This window comes from Cryptotermes secundus, unplaced genomic scaffold, assembly GCF_002891405.2.
Source record: "Cryptotermes secundus unplaced genomic scaffold, Csec_1.0 scaffold4, whole genome shotgun sequence".
Classification (NCBI taxonomy): domain Eukaryota; kingdom Metazoa; phylum Arthropoda; class Insecta; order Blattodea; family Kalotermitidae; genus Cryptotermes; species Cryptotermes secundus.
This window is the reverse complement of record NW_019742439.1, coordinates 61050-80592: the sequence shown is the minus strand read 5'-3', so window position 1 is coordinate 80592 and position 19543 is coordinate 61050. Positions and strand designations below refer to the sequence as shown.

Genomic DNA, 19543 nt, shown 5'->3' with positions numbered 1-19543 from the left:
TTAAAACATTTTAATATTTTTCAAGACATAAATATTTGGCTGAGACATTGAATGGCCCTAGTCTTGGTCTTATCACAGAAATTCGCGTGGCCATAAAATTTTGGTTGTGTCCAATGGCGTGACCTTAATACAGGCTTTGGGCCGCGCCGTAGCTCAAGCGATTAGTCGCTGGCGTCCCACCGCGGCGGCCCGGGTTTGATCCCGGGTCTGGTCAAGTGGGATTTGTGGTAGACAAAGTGGCGCTGGAACGGGTTTTCTCCGAGTACTTCGGTTTCCCCTGCCAATCTTCATTCCACCAAATTTTCCATCATCATTATCACCCGGGACAGGTACGATAGGCCAGTCAGTGGCCACCGTGCCGAGTGAACCCAGTTGGACTCCACCCTCCAATAAACGAATTAAAAAAAAATAAATTAATACAGAACTTCATGAATTGGCAAATTTGATAAAAATTTTTTTTTTTCGTTTAATTTAGGGCAAGTATTTCTTCTTCAATAAGTTAATATTTTGTGTGTAAATAATTTTCCTCTTAATAATGGCAAAACATTGATTACTGGCTTTTGTTTTACGTCTCACTGATTTAATGACACCATTTCAGCTTAATGTGCTAGATTTGACGTTGTAATAGAAAGGGCTATGAAGACTTATGTCTTCCGGGATACAATGCTTTGCAGTCCAGTGAAAGCCAGCTTATATTTCGGAGTAAATTACTGCCTCCAGACTCTACACTTATGAAAGGGTGTGTTTGTGTTCGTAGGTAAATCAGAGTAGATAGTGGACTTTACCTTTGGTGAATCATTTTGTCCCACGTTTCTCTATTAGGAAATTTCTCATTACATACACCAACTGTAACACTGGTTGCATCATATTTCTGTATCACGCTCTATGTCGATTACGTGACTCTACTTTTTCTATACTCCAGAAATTGAAATTTCCCATTTTAATAAATAATGTATGAGAAGTCTCTGTTCTGGTTTTGTATCTGATAAAATGTGACTTACGAAGAAAATTAAATTTATGGTGCATAATTCTTACTTCCAGATCGTTCATATAAAAATTTACGTAAATCTTAAACAATAAGTGCAAGATGCAGGAGATTTGTAACGGAACGTTGTGCTAGTGAGTATATATAGAAATAATGAGAAAATACAGATCGTCAAAGCAACGAGTGTGATAACTTGGAGCATGTAAAAATACAACGGCTAAGATGAATTTGTTGAGAGATGGAGGAAAGGCTTTTGAAGGGAGGGTCTTGGAATGACCGGCAGTTAGTCAGCTGGGAAACGAGCGAAGTCTGAAAATGGGAAGGTATCAGAAAGAAGAAAAGAGCAACCTAAATTAATATGACTGACTTATTTTCTTGGTAATGACGCATTTTATTAAATCGTCAGAGAATATATATCCCAATTCGAAAATTAAAATCGAGATATACAAGTATAAGAACTAGTTTAGTGTTTTTTTGTTTTTTTTTCGGGATGTTCTCCGTAATATTCTCACGGTAGCCCTACAGAAACCACAGTTAACCGTAACATGACTTAGAGACGCATGAACACCTATGAATATAAATTCATGTGTGCATGTTTTTATGTAAATCTATATTTTAAGTGTTTATAAATTTGTTAGTGTTCACTGATTTTCTAAGTTTTAAAGTGTTAAATGGAATTGGTGTATATCTGTCTGTCACCCTCTCTATATATATTCTTAGTTTTAAGTGAAAGCCAATCTCTAGAATGATTTCAATTTAAAACAGTGGTTCTCAAACTTTTGGTTCTACGTGTTTAAATTGGCTCCATATAGATTATAGCTGTTTTAGCCAAAGAGTTTGGAACTGGAATTGTCTCTACTTCTTCTAAAATACGTAGAAGATTGCTTCTCTCAGGCAAAATTTTTAGACCCATTAATAGGCGAGGGTATTATGATAATAATACGATATCCATTCTCACATTCCGTTTCTAGATTTCCGAGCGAGTTGCCAGAATTTTAGAAACTTGCTAGAGTTAATGGATCTCAATAATATCTTAAATTGGAATACGTAAATAATTTTAACAATCTGCTTGGCGTTTCCTTAAGTTTAAGTATATAAATCATTGTACAACAGCTTTCTTTCTCAATTATAGCGTTTGTTCTGCGTAAATTTGGATATTGTAGTTTCTTTAATTTTTTGTAGTGGACTTCTAACAGTAGGATAGGGATTAATTTACGAGTATATTAAGGTTCTTCCGCAAATACAGTCTGTCGGTTAATGTTGTTTATGGATACATTTTCTGGTTATTTTTATGAATAATGAGAACTCATTAATAAACTAAGTAGGCAAGTGGCAAGAGAATGAACATGAAAACGCTTCACTGTAAGGAGCTGTAGAGCAGTAGAATATTACTGGGTTTGGGTCGTCACAGCGGTAACTATGAAGAGTACTGTGTTCTAGGATGTGACGCCGTATAGTCTGGTATAAGTTCACTGTCGTTTCAGAGGAACGTATTTTTTTCAATTTCGGGGTCAAAGACTAAACCAAGCCAACAACTAGCAAGGCGCAACCATCATGAAGAGCGTTTTGCTTTCTGCTTGCTTCCTGCTGCTCGGATGCTTGGCTTAGTCATACAAGAGGCAATATGTTCTTCCGAAACGTCAGTAAACTTCTACAAGACTACACTGAGTCACAGTGTAGAATATAGAACTCATAATGGAACACTGCCTTTCAGGATTTGTAGACAAGATTTCCAGAGGGGTAGCTTTCTTTACTTTAAGGATATTCGGTTTGAATTGAATTTAGTACAGCCATAAGAAAACAAGTGGGATGTGATGCCGATCACGTTGAGCCATTCGACTTGATAGTACGAGCCCCACAACCAACAGATTTTTCTCTCCTCAATTCTAGAAATTGAACGATGGGTTACCCCTACATCACGCGGCAACTTCTCCGGCTGCTGTGAGGAGCACGTAGTATAGATATAATGTTGCAGGCGCTCCCCGTATTCCTCAGAGAAACCTGTTCACACCGGTAACCACTGCTACTCTAATCCTTGGAAGGGGGTTCAGACGAGTTTAAAGTCCCGAAGAGAAGAATATCGTTAAAAATCATGCAAGGCTTCAATAGAAGGATGAAAAATCACTTTCTACATCATTATTCCTAAAAGATAAATTTGTCCCTGTGCTTAACTAATTAAACACTACGCCATTAAGGCGTATTGGGGAGTGGATATATAGATCCACATTTTCTCGACCTCGGCACTAGTTGGAGGTGAGTGGCCAGCTTCATGCCACAGCCGCTTTGCCTCCAGGAAAGAGCTCCCTCTACTCATTGTATAGGAGGTTGTATGGACCCCAGTGCCGGTCTGGACGATTGGAGAAGTGAAAAATTCTTGATCCTACCGGGACTCGAACACCGAACCCTCGGTTTTTCGGTCCGTAGCCAGTCGCTATACCGACTGAGCTATCCCGGCTCCTACATCATTATAACTAAGTTAGTTAAAACTGAGTTAACTTAATATACGTATGTAACAACAGGTTCCACGTAATTAGGTCACTGCTTTGTACAGCTACACAACTCCTGCATCATATTCGAATAACATTGGTTCCAAACCGCGGCGCGGGGACCGGCCATCATAACTGTGATTTTTATTGTTTCTTCACGGGCCATTCAGGAGAATCTCGGGCAAGTACACAGAATTATGACGCTAACTTTTCTTCCACATCCTTTCTATCAAACGTTGCTCGTGAGCGGTTAATTCGCTTAGTGGGGGGTGGAGTCCAACTGGGACCACTCGGTACGGCGGCCACTGATTGGCCTATTGTAGCCTGCCCTGGGTGATTATGGTGATGGAGAATTTGGTGGAATGAAGATTGGCAGGGGAAACCGAAGTACTCGGAGAAAACCCGCCTCAACGCCACTTTGTTCAGCACAAATTCCACTTGACCATGAAACCAGCGACTAACCGCTTGAGCTGTGGCTCGGCTGTCATATTCGGGAGGTCCCAGTTTCAAATTTCGATACAGAGACAGGATATCGTGACTGAAGTTCTCATGGTTATTCTCAGTCTCACCACCCAAATACCTCGATTTAAACGATGGCCACTTCTTTCCACTGTCCAGTAGTCATTGCATCATTCATCGCTTATACTGCCACGGTCAATAAGTTCCTGGAATGGCCGCGAAGCGTCGTACGGGAATTTACTGCCAGTATGTTTCAGCAAAGTTTTCGGTAGCTATATCAACGTTGGCAGACTTGCATAGCGGCCAACGGCAACTATTTTTGAGGGCTGATGTGGATCTGTAAGTGTATGTGAATACCTTGTAATATGATGCGATTAAAACCTCATTCCACGAACTTAATGACTCTACCACGTTGAACCCGCGACATTCCAGCTTGTAGCATAGTGCCTCCACCAACTACGCTACCGCGTGCCCCTAATATCAGGATAGTACCCTGAAATAATCCACTACCGTTTAATTCCACATATTTTCAAAATTATTCTTCATTAGTCACCCTATCAGTAAGCGCTATATAGCCGAAGTTACTGACATCTTTAAATGCAACGTACGTGAATATGTAGGTTAAAAATCATCTCAGTATCTCAATAAAATCAATACTCATATGAAGGATAAATAAAAATGTTACGTGTCTTAGAATAAGTGATAAAGTGATATTCGTGACTATCTCGCCTCAGGAGCCTCCGCGCTTAGCGTGCTTTTATTATTGATGATAGAAATTAAGAAGTACAGTAATAGTTAATTATAAGTTTCGCGGAGGTGTGTCAGTTGGTTCATATTTATTTTGGGGGCGAGATATACAGTGAGGCACAGGGATACAACAACACGTAGCTGCCATGAACCTAGATTTCTCCACAGAAATCTGTGAAACTGGACCATGTTTGAGAACCGCTGAAATATTATGTTTTTTATAGAGTCGCGTGTTTCATATATATATGTAGGTTGAAATGTAGTTTAGTGTTTGAATTTTGTAATATATTTACAAAACTGTTTTAAATTTCTCAATAGATACTCAGTGTTTCCATATTTCTATACGGGTAGCCCTTAAAAATCTTTGTAGCAATAATATACGGCCCTGGAACCATCCAATAAATAGCAATAATATTTTGCACAAAATGTTTTCATGTTTGGTGGTAACAAACAGGCTTTGAAATTAAGTGCTGCAATAAATGATTAATAGTTGTCATATCAATGCATTTCTCTTTTGTATATTTGATACACGCCATCACTCCATGATCCAGTTTCACCCCCCTTTGCAGATATGACTATGCTTTAAGTAATTGCTGATGTTTACTTAAAGTTCTACGTGTAATTTTCAAATTAGGAACGGACGCCTTATGTGGAAGTTACGTGTGTCCATCGGTCTGTGGCTGGGAGATGGAGCTATCATACGACCAGCGCCTCGGCCCTTAAATTCAGGCTCAGNGAAAAGAGACGGGGGGGGGGGGGGCTCGTGTGAAGTCTCTAGTGAAATGTCTGGCTACTTAAAAGCAGGAAATTTCTAGACAACCTGAACGAATATTGGCTTCTCAAGAATGGCTCTGCTCCATTGATTTAGTACACTTAGGCGATACTTTATGTTTTCTAGGCACAAATCCTAGTCTTATAAGTGTTCTATACAGACTTTCTTTAATTTGAAGGTGTAGACTAGTGCATTATGCTCTGTTTATCTCTGTTACGCGATTTTCATATGACCAGGACCATAAGCAACTTACTGTTGAAGAATGCCGTCTTATGGGATGTGGGGCTGTGTAGATATTGTATTAACTGACGTTTCGGAGGAAGGTATCGCCTCCATTTTCAGGTTATAAGAAATCCGCGAGCGATGAACCAGCGTGAGTAGGTGCCTGACTCAGTCTACAGACACCTGCTGAAGCTGGTTCATCGCTAGTGGGTCTTTATACCCTGAAGATGGGGGCGTTACGTTCCTGCGATACGTCAGTTAACAAAATATCTAACGGCGCCACATCCCAGAACACGGCATTCTTCATAGTCACCGCCGTGAAAACCTCATATCTTATATAACTTACTATTATTTTCTTAAATTATTTATTCCATTTTAATTAATTTTCATATATCATTGAATTTATATAGCGTTTCTCCGAATGGTTCTATTATAGGAAGAATCCCTGGTACGGGAGTGACGGTGACCTATGTGAAGTAACTATGCCGGAACTCTCTTGTGTTGCGAGGGGAATCTCAGGGACATTGTTAGCCCCTCCCATATCCCGAACGATCTTATCGAATACGGGCCACTCTCGATTTCACCTGTCCGCACGACATACTTTAGGTCTACCGCCGGTTCATGACCTGAAGTTTGAGAAACACTGAACTTTACTATTCCAACCAAGGTGTCGTGACTGCAAAATTTGCAAAGGGCCCTGATGACGGTGAAAGACAGTTTTAATCACTGAGTTTTCTGCCCCTTGTCCGTTGCCTAGCATTCTGAACAGGACACAGTTTAAAAAATGGATTTTTTTATCCACGGGTGGAAATATGGGAAGGCACCTATACAGTTGAAGAATGCAGTCTTCTGGGATTTGGCACCGTGTATATGTGCCAAATCCCAGAAGACTGCATTCTTCATAGTCACCGCCGTGAAAGCCTCAAATCTTACACCTATACAGTTGTTTTCTTCAGGCGCTGCACTCATTGACTGGCTATTTCTCAAGGAAATTACTGGACCAAGAGATTAAGATTAGCTCTTTCAGAGGGGCCAGAGTGGCTAAAGCATTGGATCCAGTGGCTGAGAGTGCCGCTTTCTGACCCAGTCAGTGGACACGACAACTGAGACTAGGTGTTCGTAACGAAATCAGCTAAATATATCCATCCGTCTTCTCATCTGAGAACGGAAACGTTGTGCCCTGTTCGGAATCATAGACGACACACAAAGGCATGAATCTGCGTGATCTTAACTGAAAAATTCATGCCAGGCAATTGTTAACCTGTATATACAAATGAGAAGGGGCAACAGGGATAGTCGATACCGCGGCACCATGCTTGCAGTGGGACATCGCTTCTTCTTGGAATGTGGAGGTTAAGTATCAAAGCCAAACGCTCTATGTGTTTGTTTGTTATGGGCAAACAGGTGAGCGAGACTGAAAACCTGAGGAAGAACTTGGCTGTGGAGAGAATGATTGTGGAGGGCTGCGACATTCTGCTGGACGTCAATCAAGTGTTCGTCCGACAGGGTGAGTCACTGCCCTAGAATAGTCGTTCATTTCAATTTTATCTTACTTCAATCCTACATCTTTCATAATTCTCTAAGCTCGCTTTTTTTATTATGCTATTCTGTTAAATAATGTAGCTTTGAATGAATTTATCTTCTGGCTTACTTGGGCTGTCAGAATTTCTGACTATGGGCATGTACATGACTACTGAATAATGAAGTGGAATAGCTCCGTGGCTTTAGTCCGCAAGCAAACTATAAAAACCCGATCATGTATTTAGTGCGGAATATAGCGGGGGGAACAGATAGAAACAACGAAACACCTAAATCAGTATAGCCAGTCTACGGCCCGAGATTCGAACACTGTATCTCCCGAATACGGAGCCTGAGAGATAGCAAAGTGATTGAATTAAATATAAAATTACATAATTATAAATGCTGATGTTTAAAAAAAGCCGGTAACGGTAGCCGAGCGGTCTAAGGCATGCACTGTCTTCGCTCGCTTGGTAGCCCGGATCGTGGGTTCGAATCCCACTCAGGGCATGGATGTTTGTGTGCGTTTTTCTGTGTTTATGTGTGCAAACCGAAGTGAACGGAGTTCATGGAGGTAGGCCTAGGCCCACTGGGGCTGTAGTTCCAAGGGGGGGATATTTAAAAAAATGCGGAGAGAAATATCCAAAGCATACTTGATGATATTTCGAAATTTGTCTCGAGATATGCAGAAAAATCGCAAAAACTTGAGCCAATATCTTCAAGCTGTAGGTAAAAAGTCTGGAGCGATTACCTTTCAGACATGTTTTAATCAGAATATTGTAATGCTCTTGGTAATCTTGCCATTCAAATCTAGCCTGAATAATTTCACGACAGACACTTTCCTGAGAAGTGTAGTTCGAAAGTAATACTCTACATACAAACACCCAGCCACAAGAAGCAACAAAGTGAATAGCTTTTCTATCAAACTGACACGTTTTCATAAGCTTCCGTGCTCTGTCAAATGTCCCTTCGCTTATTTCGCATTATGTGGAATTCAGACTTCTTATGTTGGCCGCCCAAGAAGTTCCTGTATGTCGAGCGCTCCTATGTTTCGTTTCGCTCTACGTAGCCTTCTTCATGTTCCGCTACTCCTTTCAATGAATGGATCTGACTTAGCGATAATTCTTGAGACTCGTATTCGGTAAATGCTCGGTTCGATTCTCTGCCGGGACAGCTCTTATCCTCACTGCGGTTTTCTGTGCTTTGCCTGCCTGTGTCGACATTGTACTCTGATTGCACTAAGGTCACTTCCTTCTAAATCCTTTTCAGTTCGTCTTTCATCGACCATCTCGCCTTTCGACGCCATATTGTCTGTGCAGTGAACGAGTTGTAAAATAGCTCAGCACTATACGCTTCTATTTCTTTATATTCATCGTTTTTTGCATGTTAATCTCTTTTCTTTCTTGCCTTCTTTCTGTTCGTCTCTGTCGCTTTATTTCTTACATTCTTTCTTTCTTCTCCTGTCACAGGCTAAACGTCTTTAGTGTTCGTGGACTGTAGAAGGAATATTTACATGGAAAGAGGGCAGTTTAGGCCGATTTACTGAAAAATACGCTACAAAATTCAGTTATCATCATGGTTTTAAGGACGACATAACATTCGAAACACAGAGCTGTAGCTGAACATAAGATATTTTCGATGCCTGTTAATTATCCCCGAAGAAATTAAATATAATTCGACACTCTTTTACTGTGAAGATGGAGGCGACATCTTTCTCCGAATCATCGATAAATATCATACTGCACGGACTCACATTCAAAAAGTTTAAATAATCTGTCCTTGAACGGGGATTAACGGAATAAACTGTTTAAGTTCTACCAGTGTGTCCAATGTTTGAAATGTGCATTGCAAGTCTGGAAACTTCTCAGACAAATGTAGCACGCTTGTAGTCTAAAACTTTAAACAGAGTGTAGACATATATCCATTCGAACTGCGCAGGGTAGCGAAAACTAAGTAGTTTTCGCAATTGTTCGTTTCAAACCCAGCTAGACGGAAGACGGTTCAATATCTTTGGGGAGACAAGTCGAGGATCAAGAGCGATGCGTTACAATAAGAGAAACATTCTGCTGGAAATCACACACACACTGTGAAACTGGATGGGAAGTTCAACCCGCAATTAATAACGGGATAAAATAAACGAACTGCTTTAAACAGAAATGAATATTTTGTGTTAAGTGGAATTTTGAAGAGTACTATCTTCTGGGATATAATACAGTGTAGCATATTGAAAGTCAACCTGCTCTCAACTTGGTACCTTGCCCAGCTTATTTTACCCTGAAGATGGAGGCGATATTTTCTTCCGAAACGTCGGTTGACTTTCGACGGACTATACGGAATTATTTCCCAGAAGATAGTGCACTTTATGAACACCGCTGTGAGAACCTCAAATCCTACAAGTGGAATTTTAATCAGGAAAAATTAAACGATAGTGTCGAAGTTCTTATAGCAGTATATATTAATTTAATTTGTTCTGTTTTTTTAAAATTTTATATATCATATGATTTTCGTTTTAAATTTAAAATTTCAATTTATAATCCTTCGATATGTATTCAAATAATTTTTGCTTCTTATTTTTTGAAACTTTCGGTATTGGAGAATATATAACGAATGGTAGGTTGATATATAAATGATGAATTGGAAAAGATCTGGAAGGACACGATCGTTGCCTATCCCTAATCTGCCACGGAGGGGTGAGAAATGTTATGGAAAGCCTCCTTCAAGACAGCAGGTCTTGCAGTCGGAATTCGAAACGAGATCCTCCCCGATAGAAGCCTACAGCATTAACACTAGACCGATCTGCTCTGCTCTTGGAAGAAAGTTCCGGTACCTTTGTTTCAGACGGTATATTACCGGAAATTTAAAAAGCCTCTTGAAGTACTAATTCATGTTCCAGCCTGAAGAACAGTACCACGAGTACCCAAAATTTTGTAGAATCTTGATCCTATTATTATTATTATTACACGTATTATTATTTCTGTACAGCCCTTTGTTGGACCTTGGAGGGCTTTTGAGTTTCTCGATCCTATATACAGTAGGTCCGGTCTAGAAAACCGAGCTTAACGGCCGTGGGGATTCGTTGCGCTGACCACGCGACATCCTCTATCCGGTAAAGTTGGCACTAACTTCGCCGGCAAGCGGTGGTCGCTCGGTCGGTATAGTTCGCTTGCGGACTACAGGACACGGGCTTTATACACAGTAGGAATCCTTGGGCGGGGGATCAGCCCATCGCAAGGCCACTACCTACACACAGAATAGCATAAACATAATAAATGCACACAATAAAGACATCCATGCCTTGAGTGGAATTCGAACCCACGATTCCAGCTTTAGAGAGAGCGAAGATATCGCGACCACTGTGTTCGGCTTGATCCTGTTCCGACATACTTTTTTTGTTACTGAATGAACTGTTGTAATTTCCCCGCTTTCCTAAATAGTCTGTACCGAAGCACTTAAGTTGCTGTTTCTTATGTGACATCCATAACAAGCTGCGTATATGTTTGGTTAATCTTCCATAAGCTATCCCTATAACAGTCCGTGAAGGCCCATAGGTCTGTGAGACGTCGAGGCTCTCACGTTTTCTCTATACAATCGACTCACAGATGGCGGTGAGGTTGTCAGCCTTACGCGCCGGCCACTCTGTACCCCGAGGAATATTCCTGGTGCTCATTTCTGTTAGAGGCTGAGACGACCCCAGGACCATATTGCGGCTGGAAGGAATAGGTAAACGGAAAAAATAATCCGATGTCCTCATCGGGATTTGAACCCGCTACCTTCCGGCTTGTAGCATAGCACCTCGACCAATTACACTACCGCGTGACCCCCTGCATACACTAATGAAGATGAAAAGGCTACTTTGGCCAGGAATCGAATACCATTCGTTCAGAACATAGCCCGGAGCTGCACTGCCTGAGTTATCGTGTTTCATCTTTAAAGCCTCATAATCTTGGTGCGTTATATCCCCAGAATTAGAGGCACAAAATCTGCAAATTACGCTGCAGAGACAGAAGCAATTTTAGACAGATTGTCTTGTTATAATTTTGTATTCGTCCGAGCTTATGAAACCTGAGTAAGCCCTTATATATCCTTAAACTGAGTTAGAACCTTCCTAGTTTAAATCTCAAATGAACCTGATTCAGATTCCGGTCTCGTGGTGGCAGCAGCTTACACGGTCCCATGACTGGTACGTCTGCACCCACCTGAAGCGGTGGAGATGACATGAATCCCCGTTGCTTGTTACCGACACTGAGTGATATGCGCATCTTTCAACGCGTTTAAAAATTAGGCTTCCGTCTTTGATCGATATTACTGCCTGTGTAATGTAATATATAACGTGGGTAGAAGCTTAAACTAAATTATTCGAATTTTGTGCAATATACTCATAAAGACATAAGCAGGAATTGATTGATCTCAATTTATTTTCGTCTACAAGAGAGCAGAATAAATTGAATGATCTAAAATGTATACATTATGGAAGAATTAACAGTTTAAGCCACAAACCTCCTTCCCACCTCATATCTAATGACGTAACTATTAAAGTATACCAAACCATAACTGTGCCTGTTATTTTGTTTGGGTATAATACTCGTATTAGTTCCGGGGAGACGCGGTAGCGTAGTTGGTTGACGGAATATGCAACAAGCCAGAAGGTCCCGGGTTCGATTCCCGATGAGATCATTGAAATATTCAATTGACCTAAACCTTCCAGCCGCACTACGACCCTGGGATCAACTCAGCCTCTTAACAGAAATGAGTACCAGGAATATTCCTAGGGAGTAAAGAGGGGCCGGCGAGAAAGGCTGACAATCTCACCGCCATCAGTGAGCCGGTTGTCTAGAGAAAATGTGGGAGCCTCTACGTCTCTCAACCCTATGGGCCTCCACGGCCGGTTACAGGGATAGCTTCACCTTTTATGATACTTCGTCTGTCACATGAGGTGTTTAAGAACAGAGTAATGTTGAGAATATTTGGCCTAAAAATGAAAATGGCTTTTAATCCGCAAGCGAACTATACCAACCGAGCGACCGCCACTTGTCAGCAAAGCTGGTGCCAACTTTTGCTGATAGAGGCTGTCGCGTGGTCAGTGCAACGGATTCCCACGGACGTTAATCTCGGTTCTCTAGACCGGCCATTATAATAATGCCCTTTGAGTTTAGGCTCCTTAATGTAATAATTTGAAAAGAGAAGTGGCTGGGGCGCCGCAGTGGTTTACAGGAGAAACAACTATCTCGTGAAGACTGTTCTGTGTTAGTGAAACCAAAAAAAGAAAGGAGTTTTTAATGCAATTATTGCAATTTCGTAATAACATAAATGTAAACTTGTTGGTCTGAAGAGTGAAATTTTACAAATTTTGAGAAATGAAATGGTAATAATCCTTCCTTGTAGAAAAGAAATCAGACAGGTGGACGAGATCAACAAAACAAACAAACTCCGTTGCCTGTAGTCCGCAAGCGAACTATATTGACCGAGCGACCGCCTCTTGTTGGCGAAGTTATTGCAACTTTAGCGGATAGAGGATGTCGCGTGGCCAGCACAACGGATCCCCACGGCCGTTAATCTCGGCTTTCTAGACCGGAGCCACTATTTCCTTGAAATAGCTCCTCAGATATCCTCATGAGGTTTAGAGGACCCCTTTCCAGACCCATTATTTCTCATAAAACCTGGTAGCGCTGGGAATCGAACCCGGGACCTCCGAATCCGTAGCCAGGAACGCTGATCACTAGACCACAGAGGCGGTCGTGTAAAAAGGAAAACAATAAGTGTGCATTGAGGCTTAAGTGGCTTTCACCACATGCATTCTCGCGTTTAGATGTACTGGAGCCATTTGAGTAAGCTAAGAGAATGCTGGGAAAGAGAAAGGAAACAGATCTGCAGCCCACAGTAAGATGAGGTCTGGAATATTTGAATCAGGAGGAGGAGCAGAGAGCGGGAAGCCGTTATAGGCTGGACCAATGTAGGTCATATTGATTCAGACAAATGCAGGCCTTTGGCTAAAAATATAAGCACTCTCCCCTTCGATGGAAAAACGCAAACAGGAGACCCCTCTTTGTAATGCAGCCTCTCGCAGTATCCAGGAACAGTGCCGTCAGCCGACGCTAAGACGTCCCTTATTTTCTATGCAATTAGACAACGAATGCCATCCTATGTAGGATAAGTCAATAGGAACGAATATGATAGGAGCATGTAGGGTTTGGAGTTTTCGCCGCCAGTTAAATTATAGTAACGCTATTCCTGTAACAGGCCGTGGAGACCCATGGAGTTGTGAGACGTGGAGGCTCCCACAGCCCTACGCGCCGGCCGCCCTTTACCCCCAGGAATATTCCTGGTACTCATTTCTCTTAGAGGCTTAGTCAACCCCAGGACCATAGTGCCTCTTGAAGGATTAGGTAAATTGAAAAAAAAAACACCTCATCGGGATTCGATCCCGCGATCTTCCGGCTTGTAGCATAAAGCCTCAACCAACTACGCTACCGCGTACCCCCTTCACCGCCAGTAAATGTGCTAAAATATTCTCGGGAGATCAGCAGTGTCAGTGTTGAATTAAAAACCAAGGTTTCTGAGATCTCCTCAGCCTCCATCATCATGGTGAATTTGGTGAATAACCGTATGTCGCTGATATTTATACCCGTCTCCCAGATCGATGCCTCTTCCCATTGGTGTATTGAGGTCACCCATCCAACGCTAAATTTTCACGGTTTTGCTTAACTTGGTACCTCTCTAATCAAACTGAAGAGGTCTATCTTGTGGCTCATAACGCCTTGCAGTCCGTTGAAAGTCAACCGACGTATCGGAGGAACATCTCGCTCCCATCTTCATGGTCAAAGAATAAGCCAAGCAAGAAACCAGCGTGAAAGCAGATGACAAGCAGCACAATGGGCTTGCCGAAATTTCGGGTTGTATATGAAACAGGAGAGAAATGGAAGACAGCAAATCAGTTCCCGTTGGCTCGCCCGTCGGACTGAATGAAACGCCAATGCGCATTGGCTCTTAGATGCCACTGAGATAAAAGGGAGATTTAAAAAAAATATTCCTTCCCCCCCCCCAAATGTAGTGGCTCTCACTGCATCCCACCACTTTTCTCTCTCTCCGTCTCACTCATTCATAACATCGACCCTGATGATGGAGACCGAGGAGATCTCCGAAAGGTTGGTTTTTATTTCAACATTGTCATGGCTGATGTCTCGAGAATATTTCAGCACATCATACGTACAAGTAACTAGTGTTGTGATTGCAGAGCACAGCCTGCTCTGTTCCTATCTTCATTCGCTCTGGCTGCTTGCTGACTTAGTCTTCTGCCATGAAGATGGAAACGTTCCTCCGAAACGCGTGTGAACCTCTGGTCGCCTATTCGGCGTCACATCCCAGAATGTAGTATTCTTCATGGCAACAGCCCTGAGAACCTTCAATTCATGACCGAAACATGACTTCAAGGAAGCCGTGATGGCGTTCCTTGTACATATCATGCAGAGGGACTGCGTAAAACGCCTTTTCTCGTAACGGTATATTCACTGCGGAAAGCACTTGTGCATTAGGCCTGCTTGTTAACTGCCTAATTAACCCTCTCGTAACACAACTCGAGAGCTCAATATCGCTAATAATAAAGCGGCCATTGATTTAGAAACGGGCTCTTATTCCCTATAACAATATTATATCGGGCCTACTTAATTACCTGACATATATCTGATTAAGACGATAATTAAATTACATTAAATTCTTATTTTTTCTTGCTAACCCAGCAGCCCAAGGGCGAAATACAAACCAGGCAGGAGTGAAAGAAAGAAACAGACACACACAAAGTACAAAACAAGGCAATTTATGATATCTGAGTAATGCTGATAATAAAATAATAATTCAATTTAATTTTTTTTTTATTTATGCGCTGAGCCAACAGCCCAAAGGCCAATTACAAATTCAGCACAGTTTAGATAGAAGTAGTTACATACTAGACAAACACAACATAAAGTCAAATCTAATTAAAGGTAAGCATTGGAGGAAAACAGATTAATGCATATAACTAGACAAACAAGATAATAATAACATTATCACAAATAGTTGCTATTGAGAATTGAGAATTTAAAAGTATAGATGTTCAGAGAGAATAATAATAATAATTGAGTTTAATTCCTGTTTATGTTCATGCAAATAATATAACAATTATACCATATTCAAGAATAGTTTGGGTAGAATATTCCTGGCTCCGAATATGTCAGCATCCCTGCAAACAATAACAATAATAATAATGATAATAATCATGTTGAGGTTAGAGTTGAGGAAGCAACTGTATGCATTTAAAAGATACGGTATTATTAAGCGTAATGTGAAAGTAATGGTAGTATTTACGTTCATCTACTGCAGTGCTCAACAACAGCTGAGAGATAAGTTACAGGCAAACACTGGAGAAAGAAAACACATAAACACAGAAGAAGTGAACAAACAAAAACAAATGCGATTAAAAATAAACAGAGAATATATTAACGAAAAATTGCCTAACGCAGAGCCTTAAATATTATTAAAAATTTTAGGCAGAAGACTGTAAAATACGGGTGCGAGAAACAGCACCTATTGCAAATATGTCGAAATGGTGATGATGATGATGATGCAGTGGGCCGTCGTTATATCGCGACTTTGGTTATGGCCCTCAGTACAATTTAGTACAGGTTTCATGTTGTAAAAACATCTATGAAGTGTTCTAAGTACTGTATAAGGCTAGTTCAACACTCCATTCCGTAGTTTGCAGGTACAGTGGGTACAGTATATAGGTCGCAGGTTTATAAAACCTCGGGACTACAGTATTTTATTTAACCAACAAAATATATTTAGCCCTTCATTTACCTGCTCGGCCGTGACTAAAATGTACCTTAATTTCCATGTAAGCATTTCAATCACTAAATAAATATTTTACGCATAATAACATGGATTCAGAAGTTAGATAAATGTCAATTACACTCTTAACACGGGTGGCTTATAACGCGGGTATTGGAGGGTAAGTCGTGTATATCAACATACCCCATACTATGGAAAACGTGCATCAGATTCCACTTCGCTATGGAAATCTCTAATCAACTATATGGTATCGAATTTGCCCCTGCAAATATCTGTTCAGCTTCTCTCAGTACATTTGTGCTGACACCGAAACGCGAGGAAACTTTGTTGTATGCGCCGATAGGTCATTCCGATGTATTGTTCAGATTTTCTGTCACTTACTCCTTAGTTGGGCCGCGCCATAGCTCAAGCGGTTAGTCGCTGGCTGCTCACCGCGGCGACCCGGGTTCGATCCCGGGTCTGGTCAAGTGGGATTTGTGGTGGGCAAAGTGGCGCTGGGGCAGGTTTTCTCTGTGTACTTCGGTTTCCCCTGCCAATCTTCATTCCACCAATTGCTTCACAATCACCCTCGCCTATCACCTGGGGCTGGTACAATGGGCCAGAAATGGCCACAGTACAAGGGACTTAGTCCCACCCCACTAGCAATAAAAATACTCCTTAGTTATCAGCATTTTCCTGTTCTACGTTTGTATGTAAATAATATATGAATCTAATCACGTAAAACATATAACTGAGACATTGTTATGCTTTCTTATAAGTCACGTGCGCTGGTACTCTAACACAAAGTACAATGATTGTACAATTATGATATTGTGACGTGAAGACCCATTTCTAGGCAAAGGCAACAGAAAAGTTATTGCAAGAATTGTTTTCTATGTGGACCGCACCATGTCCATTGTTAGGGAACGGGTCGCTAAACACATTCCCACAGAAGGGATCTATTGCTAGGCACCGTCGCGGTAAATATGTTTTGTCAACAATACAGGCTGTGTTTTCCGTGTGGTCCGTGCAAGATGGATAAAAGAGAGTCGAGTTCCGAAGCTGGAGATTGTGTAAGACTGGAGCGAGTCTTAGACAGTCACTGATTGTGAGCTGCTGGAATTGATTGTGATTAAGAGAGATTGTACAAGAACGTACAATCATCCCATTCAGAACCCCTTATTACTAGTCACGGAGCCATAAACACTTGACAATATTGTACAAATATTAGTGTTTTACTGTGTTCTAGAATGTCTTACATATATGCATTGTTTTGTATTACATGTGTTTTAATTTTTATTTGTGCTCACTCTGTAATTAGCTCCTATGGAGCTGGTGAAAAAGCACGTTAAAAATAAGAGGTTCAGCGGAATTATTATTGTCGTCTTCATTAAGTCTAGAAAATGAGTATGTGGTTGCACGTATATAAGCGTCAATAGGATAAACGGGCTTTTAGCTGCTATTTCTAAATTTGGACACTGACTGAAGTAGCGGCAGCATCGCATGGAGCATGAAGAGCAGTTTAACTGAAACGGAAGTACAGAACCAAATCGATCGGCCCCGTGCCTTGTAGTAAACGTCCAGACTCTGCCAGGGACGCTGCTCTCAGATAAAATAGGCTTCCAAATGACTGAAACTAGCATCAAAATATTTGTGGATATCACCATTTTTGTTAAGCAATTTAGATTGTAAATATAATACAGTTCAATGTGAATTATAATATTTGTATTATACCACGAACATAATTATAAAATATCAGTTTTACCAAAGTATACCTCTCGCTTATTGGAGAGAAAATAAACAGGATAATATATCTTATTTGACGTTGAATTGACGTGAATATATATATATATATAAATAGCGTTTTACGGTCCATATAAATTAATTACTAACATGCATGTAAATAAATCTGTTTTAAATATACTGTTTCAGTCTATGCCATAAACGTTTCTTGCACACCTCAGAATGGGTATAAAGTGTGAGCTACCGCTACGCGATACGTGTACACCGTAACAGACATTGCTACCTTATTTATCTTAGAGTTCATTCAGTTCCACACGGCTTCTTCGAAATTATTATAATATAATTAAGAAATTAAAAGTTCAATATCATTTTAAATCGGATTTTACGAATCTCTGTTTTATAAATGTCAATTGAAGTATTTTTCATTATTTCTAGTAGAAAATTTGAATTACGTTAGTGTTTTGTAGTTTCTTTATTAGCTGTTTTTGGTTACAAATAAGGCTTGAGATCGATCGTAATTTCATCATAGTTTTCTAATAATGTAACAAAAACTAATGTGATATATTTAACTGAAAAAAAAAGTCAAATCTCCTTAAGATTACCGTATGCAGTAGATACACGCATGCGCTGTACGTAAGTTTCTGCCCCTGACCTTTAGGCACAAAATCCTACAGGTGCTTGCTCTATGCATTTTGGAGTTCATTACGAGGTAGCGAGCCTAAGGTAACAAATGGCTAGCATATTTGATAGTTAACTTGTTAATGGTTTGCACTAACCATCAGGTAAGGTAGCAGCTGTTCTGAAATTCCTTGAGAAATTGTTGTAGTGGTAAAATATATCTGTAAGCATAGGGAAATAATGATAATATGATATGTATTATTTCTGTGTGTTCTCGTTTCATTCATCTGTATAATTTTATTTCGTTTATTTTGCAGGGAGCTTGATCCAGATCCCATCTGATAAACCTCGAACTTCAAGGAGCAGGTTAACAAATTTTAAAAGTGAGAAGGAAGCCCTAAGGCAGTGCTTTCTCTTCTCAAATCATCTCATATTGGCGACAAGGTATTGCAGTAATGAAATCTTATCTATTTTACGACTAAAATAGTTCATGAACGAAATTCGCCTGTAGTGCCTCTGTAATGAGAGTGTATGCTTGATATATAATAACGAAATCGGTGTAGTAATTTTTGAACAACGGTAACATGTCGTTTAATGGCTATCTTGATTTCATAATATAATAATGATTGTGATAACTATAATAACATTAATGTGTAAATAAAATTGTCGGTCTTATTATTTTTCCATAAATAATTGAACCCAATATTATCGTCTTTTTTTTTTATAAATAAATCCGAACAAGTTTAATAGGTTTACAAGTCTATTTTAAAGTGTTTAGACATATTTTCTCGCGTGTATTTTAAATACAATTGCATAAATGTGCGCATAAGTGTGCGCATAAGTGTGGGTACTGAATAAACATTTAAGATACACTTCAGGCAAATTGCAATTTATCTGATTTCACCCCCTCAATATTTATATTAGAACTGTACAAATCATGGCTTCTATATGCCAGATATTAAACACTGAGCTCACTATGATATATAATATTCCGTATAACTCTGAAGAAACTATGGATTCAAATTTGATTAGCTCCTGAATAATGTCGTCATAAGAATTATTGAACATTCTTCATATAATCTTTCCTTGGGTTTGAGAGCAAGGACCAACATGCCCTATTTTTTTTTGTTTTAAATATGTGTACATTTACTCAACTAACTCTGGTAGAAGAAAACCCAAAAAATAACCATCTCC

At 40.3% G+C, this 19543-nt stretch overlaps 1 protein-coding gene across 2 annotated transcripts in view; it reads left to right on the top strand.

The window, feature by feature from the left end:
- LOC111873049 (ras-specific guanine nucleotide-releasing factor 1) overlaps positions 1-19543 on the top strand; it is a 233642-nt gene that overhangs the window by 180680 nt on the left and 33419 nt on the right. For both annotated transcript variants that reach the window (XM_023867418.2, XM_023867417.2), the window contains exons 9-10: positions 7076-7178; positions 18667-18793. In XM_023867418.2, the coding sequence (XP_023723186.1) occupies positions 7076-7178; positions 18667-18793 (230 nt within the window). The remainder of the gene's footprint in view (positions 1-7075; positions 7179-18666; positions 18794-19543) is intronic.